The 18,274-nt window shown below is 49.6% G+C and overlaps 7 protein-coding genes across 7 annotated transcripts; 4 read left to right on the top strand and 3 right to left on the bottom strand.

Moving 5' to 3' along the window:
* Positions 1-38: 38 nt before the first annotated feature.
* Positions 39-837, bottom strand: LOZ57_003897 (uncharacterized protein; the record flags this gene model as incomplete). The annotated part of the gene is made up of 2 exons (XM_049252944.1): positions 39-466; positions 570-837. The coding sequence occupies 2 exons, from the start codon at positions 835-837 to the stop codon at positions 39-41; spliced, it is 696 nt and encodes a 231-aa protein (XP_049108113.1).
* A 983-nt stretch (positions 838-1,820) lies between these two features.
* Positions 1,821-3,447, top strand: LOZ57_003896 (uncharacterized protein; the record flags this gene model as incomplete). The annotated part of the gene is made up of 4 exons (XM_049252943.1): positions 1,821-1,924; positions 1,974-2,064; positions 2,123-2,287; positions 2,347-3,447. 4 exons carry the CDS (start codon positions 1,821-1,823, stop codon positions 3,445-3,447), a joined length of 1,461 nt encoding a protein of 486 aa, XP_049108112.1.
* Positions 3,448-4,119: 672 nt separating this feature from the next.
* Positions 4,120-6,636, top strand: LOZ57_003895 (uncharacterized protein; the record flags this gene model as incomplete). The annotated part of the gene is made up of 1 exon (XM_049252942.1): positions 4,120-6,636. One exon carries the CDS (start codon positions 4,120-4,122, stop codon positions 6,634-6,636), a length of 2,517 nt encoding a protein of 838 aa, XP_049108111.1.
* A 641-nt stretch (positions 6,637-7,277) lies between these two features.
* Positions 7,278-8,012, bottom strand: LOZ57_003894 (uncharacterized protein; the record flags this gene model as incomplete). Its single annotated transcript, XM_049252941.1, has 1 exon — positions 7,278-8,012. One exon carries the CDS (start codon positions 8,010-8,012, stop codon positions 7,278-7,280), a length of 735 nt encoding a protein of 244 aa, XP_049108110.1.
* Positions 8,013-8,329: 317 nt separating this feature from the next.
* Positions 8,330-9,377, top strand: NSA2 (Ribosome biogenesis protein; the record flags this gene model as incomplete). The annotated part of the gene is made up of 5 exons (XM_049252940.1): positions 8,330-8,332; positions 8,390-8,400; positions 8,454-8,489; positions 8,548-9,267; positions 9,362-9,377. 5 exons carry the CDS (start codon positions 8,330-8,332, stop codon positions 9,375-9,377), a joined length of 786 nt encoding a protein of 261 aa, XP_049108109.1.
* Positions 9,378-10,629: 1,252 nt separating this feature from the next.
* Positions 10,630-12,863, top strand: DAL81 (Fungal specific transcription factor; the record flags this gene model as incomplete). The annotated part of the gene is made up of 2 exons (XM_049252939.1): positions 10,630-10,973; positions 11,030-12,863. The coding sequence occupies 2 exons, from the start codon at positions 10,630-10,632 to the stop codon at positions 12,861-12,863; spliced, it is 2,178 nt and encodes a 725-aa protein (XP_049108108.1).
* Positions 12,864-13,609: 746 nt separating this feature from the next.
* Positions 13,610-15,901, bottom strand: LOZ57_003891 (uncharacterized protein; the record flags this gene model as incomplete). The annotated part of the gene is made up of 8 exons (XM_049252938.1): positions 13,610-14,096; positions 14,150-14,519; positions 14,582-14,703; positions 14,756-14,959; positions 15,012-15,106; positions 15,173-15,424; positions 15,486-15,607; positions 15,658-15,901. 8 exons carry the CDS (start codon positions 15,899-15,901, stop codon positions 13,610-13,612), a joined length of 1,896 nt encoding a protein of 631 aa, XP_049108107.1.
* Positions 15,902-18,274: the final 2,373 nt, after the last annotated feature.

Below are 18,274 nucleotides of genomic sequence, written 5' to 3'. Positions count from 1 at the left end.
ATGTTAATGGTATATATATATGTATGACTCTCGCGTATTCAGAACTCTCCAAACTCGAATTTCCCTTCCGAGTCTCTCACAGCAACCTCAATACCCGCTTCGGGCACCGCCTTTTCATCCACCTTTATACCGGCCTTCATCACATCCCCATGCTTCACCTCACCAACGCCTTTCGGCGTACCGGTTAGGACAACATCTCCCGGTTCCAGTGTCATCACCATTGATATCTCAGATAGGATGCGCGGGATGCGATACAACATCAACCCAGTGCTATCATTCTGACGCACGGCGTCGTTCACGGACAAATGGAGAGTGGCGTTATGGGGATCCGGAATGGCAGACTTGGGAATGAAATTACTGATCGGACAGAAGGTATCAAAGCCCTTGGCGATAGACCAGGGGAGGCCGGCGCGTTTGGCGGAGTCTTGGACGTTACGGGCAGTCATATCGATGGCAACCACGTAGCCTATACGATGCAGTAGCAAATTACTGTATTAGTATGCGCACTACAGGCGCGTTTCTTTTGGATTTTCCATGAGGGGATTAAAGTTGTTTGAATATTTGTTTACCAGAAATGGCGTTCATGGCGGTCGTCTCGTCGTTGGGATCAGAATCCCGGAGCCGTTGGCCCATGATTAGGCCTAGTTCAACTTCATAATGAAGGCGTACACCTTTTGGCCTGATAACATTGCCTGTACCAGTCGTGAGGAGGGAGGTGGTGGGCTTGAGGAAAAAGAACGGCTTCTTGGGACGGGTGTTGTTCAGCTCGGCGATATGGTCTCTGCGATTGCTGTCAACGAAGCTGCCTGGGGGTGAAGTTTTGTGGGACATACGCATAGTTCCGGCCGATGCAGATGACCTTTCGGCAATTCTGTCTTATCGACGCCATTGAACTAGGATTTGTATAATATGTAAAAAGAGGGCTGTCTTCCTTGATGCGACTCTATTACTCCGTACTGGAGTTGAAGATTTAAGGTCTACTAGGGTGTCTTCGGCATTACATATACCTAGACTATAGACTAGAAGCTTGCTGGCTTGAAGGAAGACGGCTCAGCGTCAACGCCGCTCATACCAGCAATTGACATCTACCATCTCCGAGAATGAAGGTCGCTGAAATACTATCCGACCTCACATCTCTTCGAGCTTGTGTATGCCCTTCATCCACGCCTTACCCTACAGTCTATTTGGGTTGCAACTGATAATGCGCTTTTTTAGGGACATGAGGAGGCCCTCGCTCTTGTTAACGTCCACAAGCCCAAAACCAATACCAAATCCGATAATTTGCAGTCCGATGCTGAAGCTGGGAATGAACCAACGAGAAATCTTGATTTGCAGCGGGCGGAGGATCTAATTGAGCTACACGGGAGAGTGAAGCTCAGGCATCAACAATATGCGGGCGGCGGGTTGGTAGATAAGGATCTTCGGCTAGCTAGGGAGGAAGTGGTAAGAGTTCTAAGGGAGTTAGGCAGTGTATAGAGGAGCAGAGACGGTGGAGAGAAGCTCTGTATACTGCCGAGTCTTGGAGTCGCGTGGGTAGTATTGCTAGGTAGTACATAAGAGGGCGGTTGTTATCTATGCCCGGAGTTTCAGACTTATGACTATTCTTCAAGTTTCTCACGGACTCTCTTTTCCTCTTCCACCTTTTGCGCCGTCTCTCGTTGTGCTTGCTTCACCTCAATCCTCCGTATGTAAATCGTCAACCTGACCGTGCTTAGCTAAGCCTAGGCAACCGCCAGCAAGAATCAAGCATCGGACTTGCCTGACCACCAACGCGTCGCATCTTTACCTTCGTGTTGGTAGGCCATCCGCTTGTCTACACCATGGCGACCACGGTGGATGCAAAACTGCTGAAGCAGACCAAATTTCCGCCTGAATTCAATACAAAGGTCGACATGAACAAGGTCAATGTCGAAGTCATGAAGAAGTGAGAGCTCCATGTCCAGTGAAGGTCCACCAGTCTGACTTGACGATAGATGGATTGCAGGCAAGATCTCAGAGATTCTAGGCAATGAAGACGATGTGGTTATTGAGCTTTGTTTCAACCTTCTGGAGGGTTCGCGGTTTGTATGTCTACCTATACGAACGGTCTGGTGCGAGACGGCGAGGGCTAATTTGCTTTCAGCCGAACGTCAAACACTTACAGATTCAGCTTACGGGGTTTTTGGATAAAGATACAGCAAAGTTTTGCAAAGATCTGTGGAATTTGTGTATCAGCGCCCAGTCGAATCCTCAGGGTGTACCGAAAGAACTGCTGGAAGCGAAAAAATTGGAATTGATACAGGAGAAGGTTAGCCGTGCTTCTTTCTGCCTTTTTCCTGTGTCTGTTTTTATCCTAACACTCAATAGCTTGACGCCGAAAAAGCTGCTAAGGAAGCTCGTCGTCAGAAAGAAGAAGAATCGGCTCGGGAGCGCGAAGCGGATGCGATCAGACGTCGTGAAAGAGAAGAGCGCGGTCGTGGAGGAAGGAACCGGCGAGGTACAGTAAATAGAGATTTTGGCCGCCGAAATTTTCGAGATTCCCGTTCTCCCCCTCTAAGGCGAAGAAGCCCCGAGCGATATCGCGACCAGCGACGCCCTAGAGGAGATACATACGCGCCTTCTGGAGGGCGACGATCGCGTTGGACGGCTGAAAGAGGACGTCGACGTTCTAGATCTGCATTATCATCCCCGTCTCACTCGCCCTCTCCATCGCCTTCTCCATCCCGATCTCAGTCACACTCAGCTTCGCCTCCTCGACGTAGATATAGAGATAGATCGCGATATGACAGACGTCGCCGCCGCTCCTTAAGCCGCTCCCGATCCCCGGATCGACGGGATACCAGGCATAGAAGAAGAGGAAACCCAGTTTATAGTGACCGGTCTCGTTCTCGTTCTGAATCATGTCGCTCACGTTCTCCTAGAAGATTCCGGAGAAGATCTTTGAGTTCTTCTTCCCGAAAATCCCGATCACCTCCCCCACGTAATCGCCGAGACCACCGAACGAGGAGACATCCGTCCCGGTCACCAGCACGCTCCCGCTCGCGGTCAAGTAGTCCGGGGCGTAGGGGAAGTGGAGGTCGGTGGAGAAGATCACCACCATCTAATAACCCAAAACAAGACAGAGCCGAAATACGAGCTGATATAACCAAGGACTCCAAATCACACAACAGTCACCGCCTCAGTCAAAGTAGGGGCCGTCGAAGCGATAGCCCACATCGTGCCCGCAGCCGGTCTCGATCCCGTAGCACTAGCTGTGGACGCACAAAGCGCAAGAGACACCAATCTATTGAAAGATATGCTCCAGCAGCGAGAAGACAGCGCAAAGGCTCTCCAGCATCCTCACCCATAAGATATCCAGAGAAGAAGGCTGATTCAGAAGAAGACCAAGCCAGACACTTGTCCCATCCTCCTCAACGCGAATCGGATGCCAAAGATGGATCCAAAACCCATGACGAGGTGGGTCAGTAAATCTTACGATATACTATAGCTGATGTTTGTTGCGAACTACCCTTCCCTTATGCGGTCACGCACTTTCTGGGTATCAGCTACCTGACTCTTGTTCATTTTTGTAGACTTACCCAAAACTCCGTTTGTCTTCGAATGAGCTACGGGAAAAGCTTCTCAGGGAGAAAGTTAGAGCACTACGTCGCTCCAGCACGGCAGAGAAGTCCACTCCTCAACCATAACCGATCCAGAGCGGTTTTGCTAATTGGGTCTCAGTCAGGCTGTCCGCTGGATCCTTTACTGCAGTGAGTATGTGAGTATGAGGTTCGCACTGAAGCTCTAGCAGTGGGTACTCCTTGTATCGTTGGTATTTTCAGCCACATACTCATTTTCTTGCTCCTCCTATGTTTCCTTAGTCTGTGTGTGACCTAACTACCTGGAAAAAATTGATTATTGATTAGCCACAATATACGTTTAACATAACCAGTGATTTTGTATTTCATCCTCAATCTTGTAGTGGTAATTTGTTTGGGTGTGTTGCTGTGGAAACAGTGTTGTCAGTCACGTGAAGCAGTTGGCCTTTTTTGACATTGCAATAAACCAACGTCCTAGATAGGAATTGAACATGAATTGTGAGATATCGACAAACAATTCACCACTCTTAATGCATTCTATTACGCGTTTCAACTAGTTAACATGACCCCCCACAGCTCACCAACACCATTATCCTCTGGACAAAGGGGCACCAGCTACAGCCAACGACCAGCATCATTACATGATCTACACAGGAGGACAATATCAAGAGGTATCATTAATGGATCGCCACATGAAATTTCTGCACATTCTGGAAGTGGAGGCGCAAATATCTCGAGATCGCGACAGATTTCCACCGGAGACAGTTCTGATGATGATGATTTCCCCGAGCCTATCAAATTCAGTGCGTCGGTAAAAGCCTTGTTGGGAGAGGATGCGTCGGGTCTAGACACATCACCAAGACGAAGTTATATAGACGGCAGGAATGGACAGCGATTGCGCCAGAAGCATGTCCGAATCGCGTCACCCGGCGAGCGCCGGGTCAGTGGTGGTGGGAGAGGAGGAGGAACGTCGCCGTTGAGAATTGTTCGAGTTGGGTCGGAGGCTCGTCGGTCGCCAAAGGATGGATCGGCCGCGCCTTTGAGGGAGAAGACCGGTTATGATGAAATGGAAGGCGGGAAGATTGATTTTATCACACCAGCGCCACGGACCAGGAGCGTTAGGATTGCAACGGGGTCTACGACGCGTTCACCATCCGCATCGATACCTTCTGCCAATGGAGTATCATCTAGTGAAGTCAGCCGGCATGAAGAACGGTCTTTTGTGGAGAGGATACAGGACGAAAAGAGCTATGTGAGAACTGGGATGAGTACAATGCCTCGAGCAAGAGGGGAGGCAGAAACTGGGATACAAGGTTCTTTACGAGTGAAGAGAGTTGGGAAATTATCTGGATTGTTTCTTAATGGCCCGGCTAGGCGAGGTGTGTTACGGCGACAAAGTGAAGAGGAATCGCGCGCCGAGGAATCTCTTCTTGATTCCGAAGCAAGAAATATGGATGAAGAAGCACCGGGGTCTGTTCCGAGGGCGAAAGATTCCGTTCTACTGAATCAGCGACCTTTCGAGCAACGACAGGAATCGCCGCGAATGTTGGATGAAAATGTGGTTGACAGCTCGGCGAAGAGAATACCCCATTCAATACCCATCCGAGAACGATCTTTTTCACGGACGACAGCAGAAGCCAGGAACCGCTCTCCTCTTTCATCAGGTCACCATGTATCCTCGTCCAGATCCGAGCATGATGACGGCCTCAAGGCCAACAATGATGCCAACCCGGTTTACCGTGTTCCTCCGCCCGAATTACCTTCAAGACACGACCAGGAGAATGATCCACCACCGACTTTCAAAAAGGCCAAGCCACACGGCTTTGGGCTGCTAGATAAAGTCGACAAAGTCTCCGTATTATACGAAGAAGATAAGGGTGTCAGCAAGCCCGCACCAGAATCGATGTCTCCTCGAAAGCCACTGGGCCGAATGAGCAGCAATACACCTCACCGGCCTGCACCACCACCACCCAAGATGAGTGTTTTGGAGACAGCAACTGCAGCTCAATCCCGAAGAAAGCGCACCCAAGTTTCTGTCAATCGGAAAGTGTATACACGCTTGGATTGCATTGGCCGTGGTGGGAGTGCAAGGGTCTATCGTGTGATGGCGGAGAATTGTAAGATATTTGCACTCAAGCGGGTGAGCTTAGAAGATGTGGACCCGATCGCCCTAGCCGGCTATAAAGGGGAGATTGAGCTCTTGAGAAAACTACAAAACGTCGACCGAGTCGTCCGACTTTATGATTGGGAGATTAACGAAGAAAAGCGGTTGCTCAGTGTGCTTATGGAAATCGGTGAATCGGATCTTAACCAGATCCTTCGGTTTAAGCTGAACACGGAAGACGCCGCGTTTGACCCGGTTCTTACTCGTTTCTACTGGAAAGAGATGCTGGAATGTGTTCAAGCAGCCCATGACTTTGACATTGTGCATTCTGATCTCAAGCCCGCCAATTTCCTTTTGGCTAAAGGTCAGTTGAAACTAATTGATTTTGGTATTGCGAATGCTATCCAGGATCACACGGTGAACGTGCACCGTGAACATCAGGTAGGAACCCCGAATTACATGGCCCCAGAAGCTCTGATTGATTGCAACGCTGGCCTTGGCTTATCCCCAAGTGCTGGGAAAATGATGAAGCTGGGCAAACCCAGCGACGTATGGAGCCTCGGGTGCATTTTGTACCAAATGGTTTACGGGAGAGCGCCGTTCGCCCATATCATGAAACCACTGGAACGTATCATGGCAATTCCAAACCCGAAGATCCAGATTGACTATCCTCTACTTGGGGTCGGTAACATACCCGTACCGCAGGCTTTGCTGCAAACGATGAAGAGGTGTCTTCAGCGGGACCAAACGTTGCGTCCTACGATCCACCAACTACTTAGCCGCAATGACCCTTTCCTATACCCGGATACACACCTTGAAGGGACTGTACCAATAACTCAGGAGATGCTGGCTAGAATCTTAGGCAATGTGGTTAACCATTGCCGCGCCCGGGGGCCCCCTACAGAGGAAGAGTTGGCCGGTTGGCCAGCCGGGTTCTTCACTAAAATCAAATCTGCGATAGAGGAAGACCGGTGATTTAATATATCTTGTCAAGCCCGTTAATTGTTTACTCACTGCGAGCTATTCTTCAAATACCTGTCCCCCCTTGGTTATGGCCTTGTTGGAATGATACCTTCTCTTTTCTTCCAGTTGTCTGAATTAGCGCTGTTGATCTTGATTTTGGTTGCTAACTTTTACCCGGCTTTGATCTCTTACTTGTATTCGATGTTTCGGGCTACCTTTCCCACATCGACGGTGGCATATATATCTCTTTCAGCGATACACGAGTCATACATTTTCTTTGAGCGTGTTTGGACATGTTTTTTCTTGGGATTGGCGATATTTCGCAGTGTTATCTGCATTTGATTTTCTAGTCCCGGCAAAAGCAAACGGGCCATCCTAAGCTTCGACAGCAGGCCTATTTTCCTTGTTCAATTGGTTTACTTTAGGCACCCTCTTTTGATTTCCTTTTGAGTTAAGAAGTAACGACCCCTTTAATTCATGACGCCACTATTTTTGCAAATGAGTACATCTCTATTTATACATGGCTGAAGATAAGATTGGTGTCTGAAGGTCCCCAGAAACTATATCACTCCGATAACAAGGGGTAAGATAACGTTTCCCCTGATTTTGAATAACCAAGCCCAGCAATCCAATGATGCAGGTGAATCCAACAATCACAAGCTCCCTCCCTTCTGCTCAAGCTTTGCCCCTTCCGCCATCAGCTCATCCACTGTCTTGATCTTAATTTGCATCACTTTTAAGATCGTATACTTGTGCTTACTCCTAACTGTCTGGACATGCCTCTGTCTCCTCTTTGTCTTCTCTTTCATTCGCATCGGCTCCGACTCCACACCTAACACTCTTGCGCGGCACTCGAACATACGCTCATCGATATATGGAGCGCCTCTAAATACAAAATCTCGAGATCCTAACACAGATGCACGGTTTAAACGTATGATATCGCCGGTCTCAACATCTGGCATAAGGAAGGGCAGGCGAACTGTATCGCCAACGGTGAGTAAATAGGGCCGGGCGTGAATGTGTGCGGTCACGTAATGTGGCGACTGAGAAGTGAGGTGTGGGAGAAGGTTTAGAATAGCGTCAGTAACGCTGACAGGTTCGGTGAACGTTGGGGGGATAGGTGCTTTAGGAGATGGAATGCTAGTATGGAGAACTGGCGGGAGGTCATGAGTGGTACACGGAGGCAGTTGTTGTTTCGATTGCTGGGGAGCGGCCCGTGATTCCGTGGTAGCTGTTTGCGGGGGCGTTTCCGGATGCGATTCACGGAATTGGGTCGAGGAGGAGGCATTGTGAAGGAACGCCCTTCGTGCTGCGAATGTTGTGCTGGGGAGAGCTGATGAGAGGGAGCGCAGGTCGATCACGGCCCGCATGGGTATTCGGGAAGACATATTGTTCTATGAAGCTGGGTATGTCCAATTTGTGAGAAAAGGCGGGTCCAGCACTATGCACACCCCATTCACCCAATGCGTGAGAGCTGGTTGTCTGTTATATCATTCAATGGCTTTCTTGGTTTTTTGAGGTTGAAAATAGTTGCACTTTTACGGCCGCTGCGCCTACCGTAGCCAAGCCCAACTATCACGTGAACTAGTTAGTACTCTGTATGCTTAGTCATTGACGGTTAAACATGAAAGCAAAAATCGAGAATTCGATAGCGATAAGAGTTTGAAGTCGAGACGGGCGTGAAGCCTTCGATATACCGTTCACCATGGTACGTGTTAGTGTGTTCCACGATTTTAGATAAGAATGCTAATTTTTTATTTTACAGCCTCAGAACGAGTTCGTCAGGCCCGATGCTTTTGATGTCTATGGAGACTAACTCTACCCACTAGGTATATTGAGAGATGGCAGAAGCAGCACGGGAAGCGGTATGTAGAATACATTAGCCCTATAATATTCCGATTTTTGGTCTAACAAGTAACGTAGCCTCGACCACGAGGAACGCACCCGCAAACGCATAGCCCGTGAAGGCCATAAACAATCGCAAGATGCGCAGACTCTACGCGGCCTCCGGGCTAAGCTGTATCATAAGAAGCGTCATGCGGAGAAGATCGAGATGCGCAAACGCATAAAAGCTCAAGAAGAACGAAATGTCAAGTCCTCTACACCAAATGAACCCTCTACGACGCCGCTGCCACAATACCTTCTTGATCGCTCACAAACCACAAACGCCAAAGCGTTATCGAGTGCGATAAAGGAAAAGCGGGCGGAAAAGGCTGCCAAGTTCTCAGTTCCATTGCCGAAAGTCAAGGGAATCAGTGAGGAGGAGATGTTCAAGGTGGTCAAGACGGGTAAGAAGACTGCAAAGAAAAGCTGGAAGAGGATGATTACGAAGCCTACCTTTGTGGGCGGAGATTTTACACGACGACCAGTAAAATATGAGCGATTTATTCGACCGATGGGATTACGGTATAAGAAGGCCAATGTAACCCATCCGGAGCTCGGAGTGACTGTGCAACTGCCCATCATCAGCGTGAAGAAGAACCCACAGAGTCCGATGTACACGCAGCTTGGCGTTCTAACCAAAGGCACGATCATTGAAGTTAATGTTTCAGAACTAGGCTTGGTCACAGCGGGAGGAAAGGTAGTCTGGGGCAAGTGGGCACAGATTACGAATAATTGTGAGAACGATGGCTGTGTCAATGCGTATGTCTCTTCATTTCCCCACCCCCTCTTCCGTCCCATTACACATAATTACATATCTTGCCGGTATATATTATCTTCTGACTCTCTTGAACAGGGTTCTTCTCGTCTAGCGTCGCTCGTCTCCTTTCTCTGACATATCTTTTCTTATTCCAAAAATAAAATGCGGACGGCAAATCAGCTAGTGGCGTTTTTGGTTGTGTAACATCTCGGACCTCAGCGTTTGGTTTTTTTTTCTTCGTTTTGTGGCGCCTTAGGCGAGGAACTCCCTGCTTTCACACCTTGCCTGTCCTCCTGGGGTGTGTCATTATACCTCTTTGTTTAGCCGGGGGGTACAGTTCAGGCATCCAATATAAAAGAATACGTCACGCGACGGCTCACGCCATTCTAATCTGCACGAGCGACGGTGGCATCGCGGCGCTCTTGGGCAGCCGTACAGCGGGCTGTCTGGCTCGCGCTGCAATAATAGCCGGCAGGCGCAAAGACCTCAAAGTGCACTGGTCACGTGATAAGTCACGGATATCTCCAGCCTTACATAATGCCAAGCTGAGGCTGGCTCGGATCGTCAGAAGCGGAGCCGGGCCATGCGGGCGGCAATTGGCCGGCGGTATTAAGGTTCAGGCCCCCCGCAAGCTTGTTCCAATCGGCGCGCGCTGGTTGGCCAGATTGACGATGCACCCTGCTCTGCATTTGGGACCATGCACGCCGCGGCGAGCATCAGCAGAATACACGGCGTTGGCATTACATAACGCGCGCCGGGACATTCCGGAGCCGGGTGTCGGGACCCGCCGCCCAGCCAATCAGCAGCGCGCAGCTTATCGGGGGCCGGGGCAGAATGACACAAACAGGCAAGTGCTGGGCGGTGAGCGGCGTCGCGTGGGGCGGGCGCGTCAGGCCCGGAACGGCGAAACACCAAGCGGCGTGCGCTTCCCTGGCGTCGCGCTCAACCGCGGCCCGCATGCTCAATATTGGATAATGAAAACGGTCGTCGTTAATAATCCGCGCCAGGTGCGAAGCAAAGCACCGGGCGGCACGCCCCTGGAGACACCGTCGCCTGGCCTGGGCGGGTGAAGGCCACGCCGCCGCGTCGCCAGTCTTAATAATAAAGGCCTGGCGGTCTCCCTTCGCTCACAGCTTTTATTCTTTAGCCGGCAGCTGATGGCATTCGCATGCACGCTCCTTCGTCGATCAAGAGCCGTGGGCCTAAGCTCAGCCAAGGAGAACTCATATCAGTGTGTGTGTGTGTGTGTGAGAAAGAGAGAGAGCGAGAGGGACTTCGCTTTTGTTCTGCGACGCCCCTCCAGTAGCCATCTTCCACCTTCATGAACCCGGCTGCATAGTGTGCAACACAACGATCTAGTGGTCATGGCCACTGCTGCCTCGATCAATCAGCAACTCCAAACCGCTTTCCCCTGTGATCCTCTTGTTGAGCCAGCACTCGCCAGCTGCAGTGCAAGCCGCAGGGCCTCCGTCTCCAATGCATCCACAGCATCCCCCTCTCCCGCCGCTAATGCGTCCAGGACAGCCGGAGCTCCAAGCGCTGCCTGTGACGCATGCTATAACAGAGAATCCCGGTGTGCTTTACATGGGTCCGTGCAGGAGTGCTATTCCTGCGATTTTCGCCGCCAGGAATGCACCTTTAGGCTTGGTAGCCACCTGGGGAAAAGGAAGCTGGAAGCCTCTGGTCAGGAGAATGAGTCGATAAAGAGGTACGAGATTCGCCGTTCCAACTCTGCAAGCTTGTTTCTAACGCTGTACCGGATAGGCGTGCTCCTAATGAGTCGACATCTTCGCCAATGGCAGCTGCCTCCGAAGCACAGTCGGCGCGTGCTACTCAGACTGAACGCTCGCCCCTCACCACGCAGTATATCGGGACAACAACTGAACTAGAGCCATTCCTTTTAGACTACCTACCTCTTGACCACAATGGAGAAGGCCAGTTGGCCGCATCCCACATTCGCAAGGTTTGCAGTGATGGGACGTATGTGCGGATGATGGATAACGCTCAACCAGGACCAGACACTCTGGCTATCACTGTGGAAACAATTGAAAATTTGGTCACCCCTTTCGGCCCATCTTTGATTGAAAAGTTTTTTCAAAATCTTCATCCCACCTTTCCAATATTGTTAGAGGACAATTTTCGATCAATATATCAGAAAAAACTAATACCACCGGTTCTGCTATCCGCGGTCTATCTAGTCTCTTTAAAATGGCTGGATTCGGGTTCCGGGATACAAACATTGCGCAAACCGGATGCAGCACGTCTGGAGCTCACCGCCCTCAAACTCCTAAACGACTCTATTACCCGGCCGCAAATATGCACCATACAGGCCGGACTTCTTTTGTCCCAAAAATCAACTCTCTTCTCATCCAGACTAATGTCCCAGCTTGTGACTGCTGCGTTTGATATGGGCTTACATCAGGACTGTTCTCCCTGGAATATACCAAACTGGGAGAAAGGTCTTCGAAAAAGGCTTGCCTGGGCTTTATATATTCAGGACAAATGGTGCGCCCTTGCTCATGGTCGACCATCACACATCTTCGCTCAAAACTGGACTGTTCAAGAACTTTCTTTGGACGATTTCGATGACTGCTATGCAAATGGCCCGATTTCCAACGACCCGCCCGCTCACGCCTCTGGGTCTTTGCTCTTTTCCCACCTGATCACTCTGACCACGATTCTCTCTGACATCCTTGACACGTTCTATACACTTCGTGCCGCCCAAGACTTTGCCAGCGCAGGCGATCACGCCACCCGCATCATCCTTGAACGTGCCAAACCCATCCAAATCCGCCTTAAGGAGTGGTTCTCGCGACTTCCACGCGAGCTTAAAATGGATTCTTCTCTCAGTCCTATTGACGATCATAACACAGACACTACCGCCAACGGCGGCCTCCATCTCGCCTACTTTGCCACCGAAATCACTCTTCACCGTTGTATCGTCCGTTCCATTCGCGCTGCGCATACAGATGACTACTTAACTCATATATGCCGCTCCGCCGCAAAGACCCGTCTAATTTCTGCCATGGACTTCGTCAATCGACTCCGTCCAAACCACCTGCGTGCCTTCTGGCCAGCAGCCTCACGTACTAACTTCGCACTTATCGTGGGCTTTGGTATGCTCTTGCGCGTCACGGCTCAGACAAGGGAAGAGGAAGAATTCTATAGTCTGCGGCTAGGCGAGTATCGGTGGACGCTGGAAGTCAGTAAGCGCCACGCAGCGTTCCTAGGATGGGTGGTGGAGTGCTTGGATGTCATGAGCGGTGTTGTTAGAGATGTTAGGCTGGAAAAGCCAGTTTTGGAGGATTATATGGCCCAGGTGAGCCCTCCGGACGATCGTGCACCCCCGCCGCCACCGCCACGGCGGCATGGCCAAGGTGGTCGTTGGGCGGATGCGAAGGACGGGGAGGATGATGGAGGATCCATTAGCGCGAATAGTTCGACAACCAGGAAGCAGTATATGAAGTCCATTGGCCCATCGTTGTCGGTGTCTGCGTTGGCATCTCCGGCTACATCTGTCTCGGGAGGCAGTCGACGCGGGAGTGCGGTTGTTCCAGCGGAAGAAAGGAATGTAATGAATGTGGCAGACCGGGCGTAATATCATTGATACCAACTGTAGGTTAGTTTCTCAATACGGAGCAAATAAATATTGCATGTACCCTAGTTAAATACCCAGATTGTTTCGCCAGCATGTCTCTTATCCCCTTTCGTATTGTGATTCTTCCATGGGGAATAGCGGCCAGTAAGACCTATGTAATAATCATTATCCCAGCACGTCTGTACTTTATCCGGAAGGCTCCGTAGAACCTGTTACTGCTTCTCTCATTGTTGGAGGTCTAAGTCATTATGTAGTTACTTTAGTAATTCTCATAAGCTCACTCAAGTCCCAGCAATCACCCCTTGTCGTTTTTTCCATCCCAAATACTACATGAAAGATTCAAAATACGGACTATGATCTTGAGCCGAACAAACAGCACTAGTAAGTGAGTTCTGAAAATCCTGCCCTAGAAGGGAAAGCAAAGTGCCTTTCTGGAGTACCGATCCAGTGACATGACCAAAGAAGTCCTTGCACTAGTACCTGAGATAGAAACTATCATGTCAAAATATTATTTATTAGCCCTTGCGTAAAACTCCTCAAACTCCAGTAGCTCTTCTATTTAAAACGCTTGTCATCAGAATGGAATAGCTTCATGCCCTTTAGAAGATGTAATACAGCCTTAGGGCCTCCAGGTTTGATGGACTGGGCAGAAATAGCGAGCGTAGCTCGTATGCATTATAGAAACACATTCAGAGAAAGCTGGCTGAAATGAATTAGTTATATGTACATACTCCTCAAGCGTAACTTCAATGTCGGCCTGCGAATCCTCCGTTGTAGCCTCCAGACTTATCTTTTGTGACATCTTCATATGCTTTCCAGTTGCCAAACCTCGGGAAGTCAGTATCCTGCCCCTCACCCAGAGGCTCGACATCTCTCTCAAGAATAGTAATTTCCAAGCCAGCCTGCCCACTTGAGGATGAACTGACTAGCTTCGCGGTGTCAATGACGCTTCCGTCTAGACTTTGAACACGCCATTGCAAATGGGTCTTGAGCAAGGGCACGACGACCTTGCTATCCATGCTGTCAATAATCTTGTTGGAGTAGGCTTCGGCAACGGCATGAGTAAGAGGCTGCTGGCCGTAAACAATATGTGCGGCGCCTTCTGGATAGGGCATAGAACTTGAAAATAAGGAGAAGCTTCCCACAAGGTTGGAGGCGCGCTCCCAGGTGCTGGAGTCGCTGGGTGGTTCGCCAAGGAAAAAGTGGATGTTGAAGGGGTAGTTGATGGCGAATCTGCAGGGCTGTCAATGTAGGTTCGCAGGGGTCAAAGCAAAGGAATTGCTTACTTGTCAACCTTAATGTTGGCGACCCATTGCTTTTTCATGTTGTTGATACCAAGTGTATCGAAGTCCGCAAGACTCGTTTCACTAAGGTCTTTCAAGATCTCGTCGATTTTAAATGTCTTTTTCAAGACGGAAGCGAGATCACGGAATGCGCCGGGCTTGAAGAAATCACTTCCACCATCCTTGCTTCTTTTTTTGAGACTTTGAGCTCTGTTGTAAAGTTCGTTTACCCTTTGGCGAACATTCCGCTGAAGCTGCTGTTTTGAGATATCCCAATCCTGAATCTCAGGGTAGGTATAGCCAAATGTCCTCGTTGATCTACTAGTATCGGAGTTCCAGAAAATGCTGCCTCTCATATGGAATGGATGAAGAGCTGTTGCCTACAGTGTTAACAGGTGCCCCACAATCGAACAGACCAATAAAGGATTAGCTTACGAGTATTAGCATCTTCAACAGTGCCTGCCGGCCTAGTATAGGTATCGCCTCTCATAGCCAATGGTCGTACCCAAAAATCTGGATTGATTGCTTGCCACAGCGCGACGATACGATCAACATTGCTACATGATGTTAAACTCTGCATATTTAACTTGAGCAATTCGGAAGACAAACGTATGGTGAAGCCAAAAGACAGGGTCAAAAGAAGACCATGGCACATAGGACATATGGCCGTAAGAACCACCAACAGCAACGTGGACCTGCCCATGGGTAGATTCGACGTTATTGTAGTCGTTGCCTCGACCTGGAACGACATTTGTGGAAAATATTGTGTAGTTTGTTTCGCTGGTTAACAAGGAGTACGTCGCCTGGCGCCAGCTAGAGTAGAGGTCAGTTGTTCATGTTTCAATCCTACGGACACAGACCTTACCTAGCACCATTCTGTCTTAATCTGCGCTGGACTTCAGCGTTCTGAGATTGACCCTGTGCATTTGGCGCTCGGACCGACCCTGGATAACGCAGCAGCTGAATAGAGAAGCTCCCGTTAGTGGATTAATGAGGAGAAAACTCGCCCCCTATAGATGAACTAACCGGGTCGCCCCTGTTGAAACCCTTTTCGACGGTGGGATTGAAGACGAAGCTGTATTGGGGATTTCGAACGCTTCTTCGGCCTTGAGGTGTATTGATTTCGATCTGCGGCGTGATCATGGACTGTGGAAGTTCTGGATTGCTGGCCCAATCCCAGTAGGGAATTCTCAAGTTGACTGCCGCATCAACATAGGTGCTACGGACGTTTTCTGGGTACAGCGTCGCAATTGTCTGCGCATTCTTCCAAATTTGCATCTTTGTCTAGTGTCAGCATCTAGGTATTGGAATAGAACTTCATGTATGATGTGCGACCCACTTCATAAAGCGAAAGGTAGGGTCGATGCCATGTTGGGAACACTGTTGATGCATGTGCACAGTATCCAGCTCCTCCGCGGCCGTTTACGCCATCCCAAGGGCGAAATGGGTATCCGTGAACTCCTGGTTTTCATGAGGAGCTAACACCTGGTACTTGGATGGGATATACACACCGCCAATCTGATAAAAGCTCAACAAATTTCCTTGGTCCTCATCTTGAAATTGTGTGAACGCTAAAATATAGAGGTCAAATGCAGGCCCGGAACTTTGGAAGTTTACCAGGTTCTGCCGTGCAGGCCGTTCACCGGAAGGTTTGACTCCTTCTTTGATGCCGGTAATATCGTATGCTTGGATCTGGAAAATAAGGCACAAAACTATTTGAAGTACAGTCCAGAGCCGTATTCTAATCTCAGCCATTGTGCCTCAATATTTTGTGTCTCAATGTTTCGCTCGTCAGCGAAGAAATCGGAGAGTAATTAATATGAAGAATATAGAAGAAGGCAGGTATGTCTATTCAACCTGGTAGACTCATCAAAGAATTGTATAACGAGGGCCCGAAAAGCGAGTATTGGTATGAGAAATTAGAGAAAATCAATGATAATAGGAAAGACGAAAGGACATTGACAATACGTGGGCGTCAAAAGCGACGCATAAACGAGTGACTGGTATCAGAAAAGGCAAGAAACAAGAGTAGAAATGCGTTTAGGGCATTTCAGAAACAAAAATAGTTTGAACTGGCTGTCAGAAAAAGCAGGCGATTTGGATTATATAGGGTGAAGCCCCAAAAAAGACCTGACGCTGGGTACACCGCGCAATGCGGGCCACCATTGGAGCCGATCATTCAAGCCCAGCTAGAAAAGGCTTCGGTCCCCTGAAGTCCGAACAGCCAGAAAAAGCAATGGTCCGGAATAGTAGCGCTGTGGCTGCGGGCTAAGACTAAATTTGGTACACGGGGGCACAAACACTGCGTCTCGTTTATCAGCCCTCCAATCAAGACGGAAGAAGCATTTTCATAAGACCACAGTCACTTGCGAAAGCAGCCGAAAATGGATTTCTTGTCACTTAGTAAACCTTGTGAGCTGTGAGTGCTTGTGCTTTGGTCTCTTGAACAGTTGTGTCTTGAGATCCATGGAAGTAGAAAGAAGGTTGAACCTAAAGACCTTATGGACAGAAGGATTCATTTTTGTCGAATGGGCAGCAACCATTGCATACAGAAGGCCTTGACATGCGTACTCCTAGAATGTATCCTGGGTCGCAAGTCGTCCGCCTGCATGCATCTGACATTAGACGGCGAGGGGGGTGCGCGGTCAAGGAGTGGCAATGTATTCCCACAAAACTGGTAATAATTGATTGAGAGCCTCGCAAAAACCCACAGGACCGTCCGTTTCGGCACTCAACAGTAGTTTTAGTCCGAAGGATCCGTTGTTTTGACACACGTAAATAAGATGGACTGTGGCGTAGGCGGCGAGAAGGCAAAATTCCAAAAAGCAGTCCACTGGTTCCGTCAAAGGAGCTGGCAACTCTGTTTGAAGGGGAGTGTCTCGGCTCTGTGAAGGACTTTTGCCAGGCCGGGACGTTTTTGATGAGATTTCTGGGAGGGCGGAAAAAAAACGGGCATGGTTTCCATCCCCTCCATGCACGTTCGGGCAATTACTAACTGATGGGGGGCAGCCGAAGGAAGGAAGATCAAAGCACAATAAGAGTGCCTGGTTGGCCGCTGAGACTGCCAGGAACCGCTCCAGCTAAGTTTGCCGGGTGTGTGAGCTTCTCCTTAACCGCGCTAAAAGGGGTCAGCTTCCTCCGTACTCCATAGACAGCCCGCTAATTAGCCAGCCAACTGGGGGCACACCGCCTAAGCGCGAACCTTCGAGTTGCCCCGGCGAGATCTCCCTGCCCCCTGCACACTTCCCGCTTCTGCCGCACACCCTGGGGGAATCAGGCATCATGGAGACCATGTAGCCGTTTGTTTTCTTGGTCTTGTTGCTCCGCCGTGCAGCGTCATCTTCCGGCGTCGTCTTCGGAGTTGATGGCTTCATGAATCGCTAGAATCATCGGACTTCCAAGGCGCTCCACCAAATAAGCTAACAAGTTGGTCACGTTGGCGGCGTTGGCTCGTTCTCAAAAATAATACTTTTCCTGGGTTAAGCTCTAGTGTGGGCTGGGCTGGCTGTTTTGAAGCCCGAGGGAGGCGAGGCATTAGGAACTTCAGGCTGCCTGCCGTCAATTCCTCAGCTCTACACGGGGTACTCTGTAGCGACAGGCGAGCTGGTGAATGACGAGAGACTCCAACATGTCACTAATCAGGCTATACTCCGTACGAAGTACGGAGTACTCCGCCATCAACAATGCATGAATCATGTAGCCCTGATGATGCCAACCCCCAACCAATGTGGGAAGGTCGCTGCGCTATCTTAGTTTACCTCCATGGGCTGTTTCATGCTGTTCATATCTTCAGAAGTGGCAATGCTTCGCATGTACCGCTTTCTAGGTCAATTGTTATCCAGCAAAAGTCTCACATCATCCTTTGAGTGCCGTACATAACTACATACTTTTCAGCTTCGAGAACGCGTAACCCATCTCATCACATACGGAGGACTCCGTAGAGGTATGCATGTGTGTACGTAGCTACTGAGTACCTGCACATTCTCACTGGTCAAATGACAGGGCTACCCCGGCCTTGTTCCAGACACCAGAAAGCCAAGAATTCTCAAAAAAAAAAGTATTGATTTTTGAAGCCGAGAGTCTTCCGCCAGAAAAACACATCAATACGGAATACACATGCTATGGTGA

This window comes from Ophidiomyces ophidiicola, assembly GCF_022830035.1.
Source record: "Ophidiomyces ophidiicola strain CBS 122913 chromosome Unknown scaffold_14, whole genome shotgun sequence".
Classification (NCBI taxonomy): domain Eukaryota; kingdom Fungi; phylum Ascomycota; class Eurotiomycetes; order Onygenales; family Onygenaceae; genus Ophidiomyces; species Ophidiomyces ophidiicola.
This window is presented reverse-complemented; position numbering and strand designations above follow the sequence as displayed.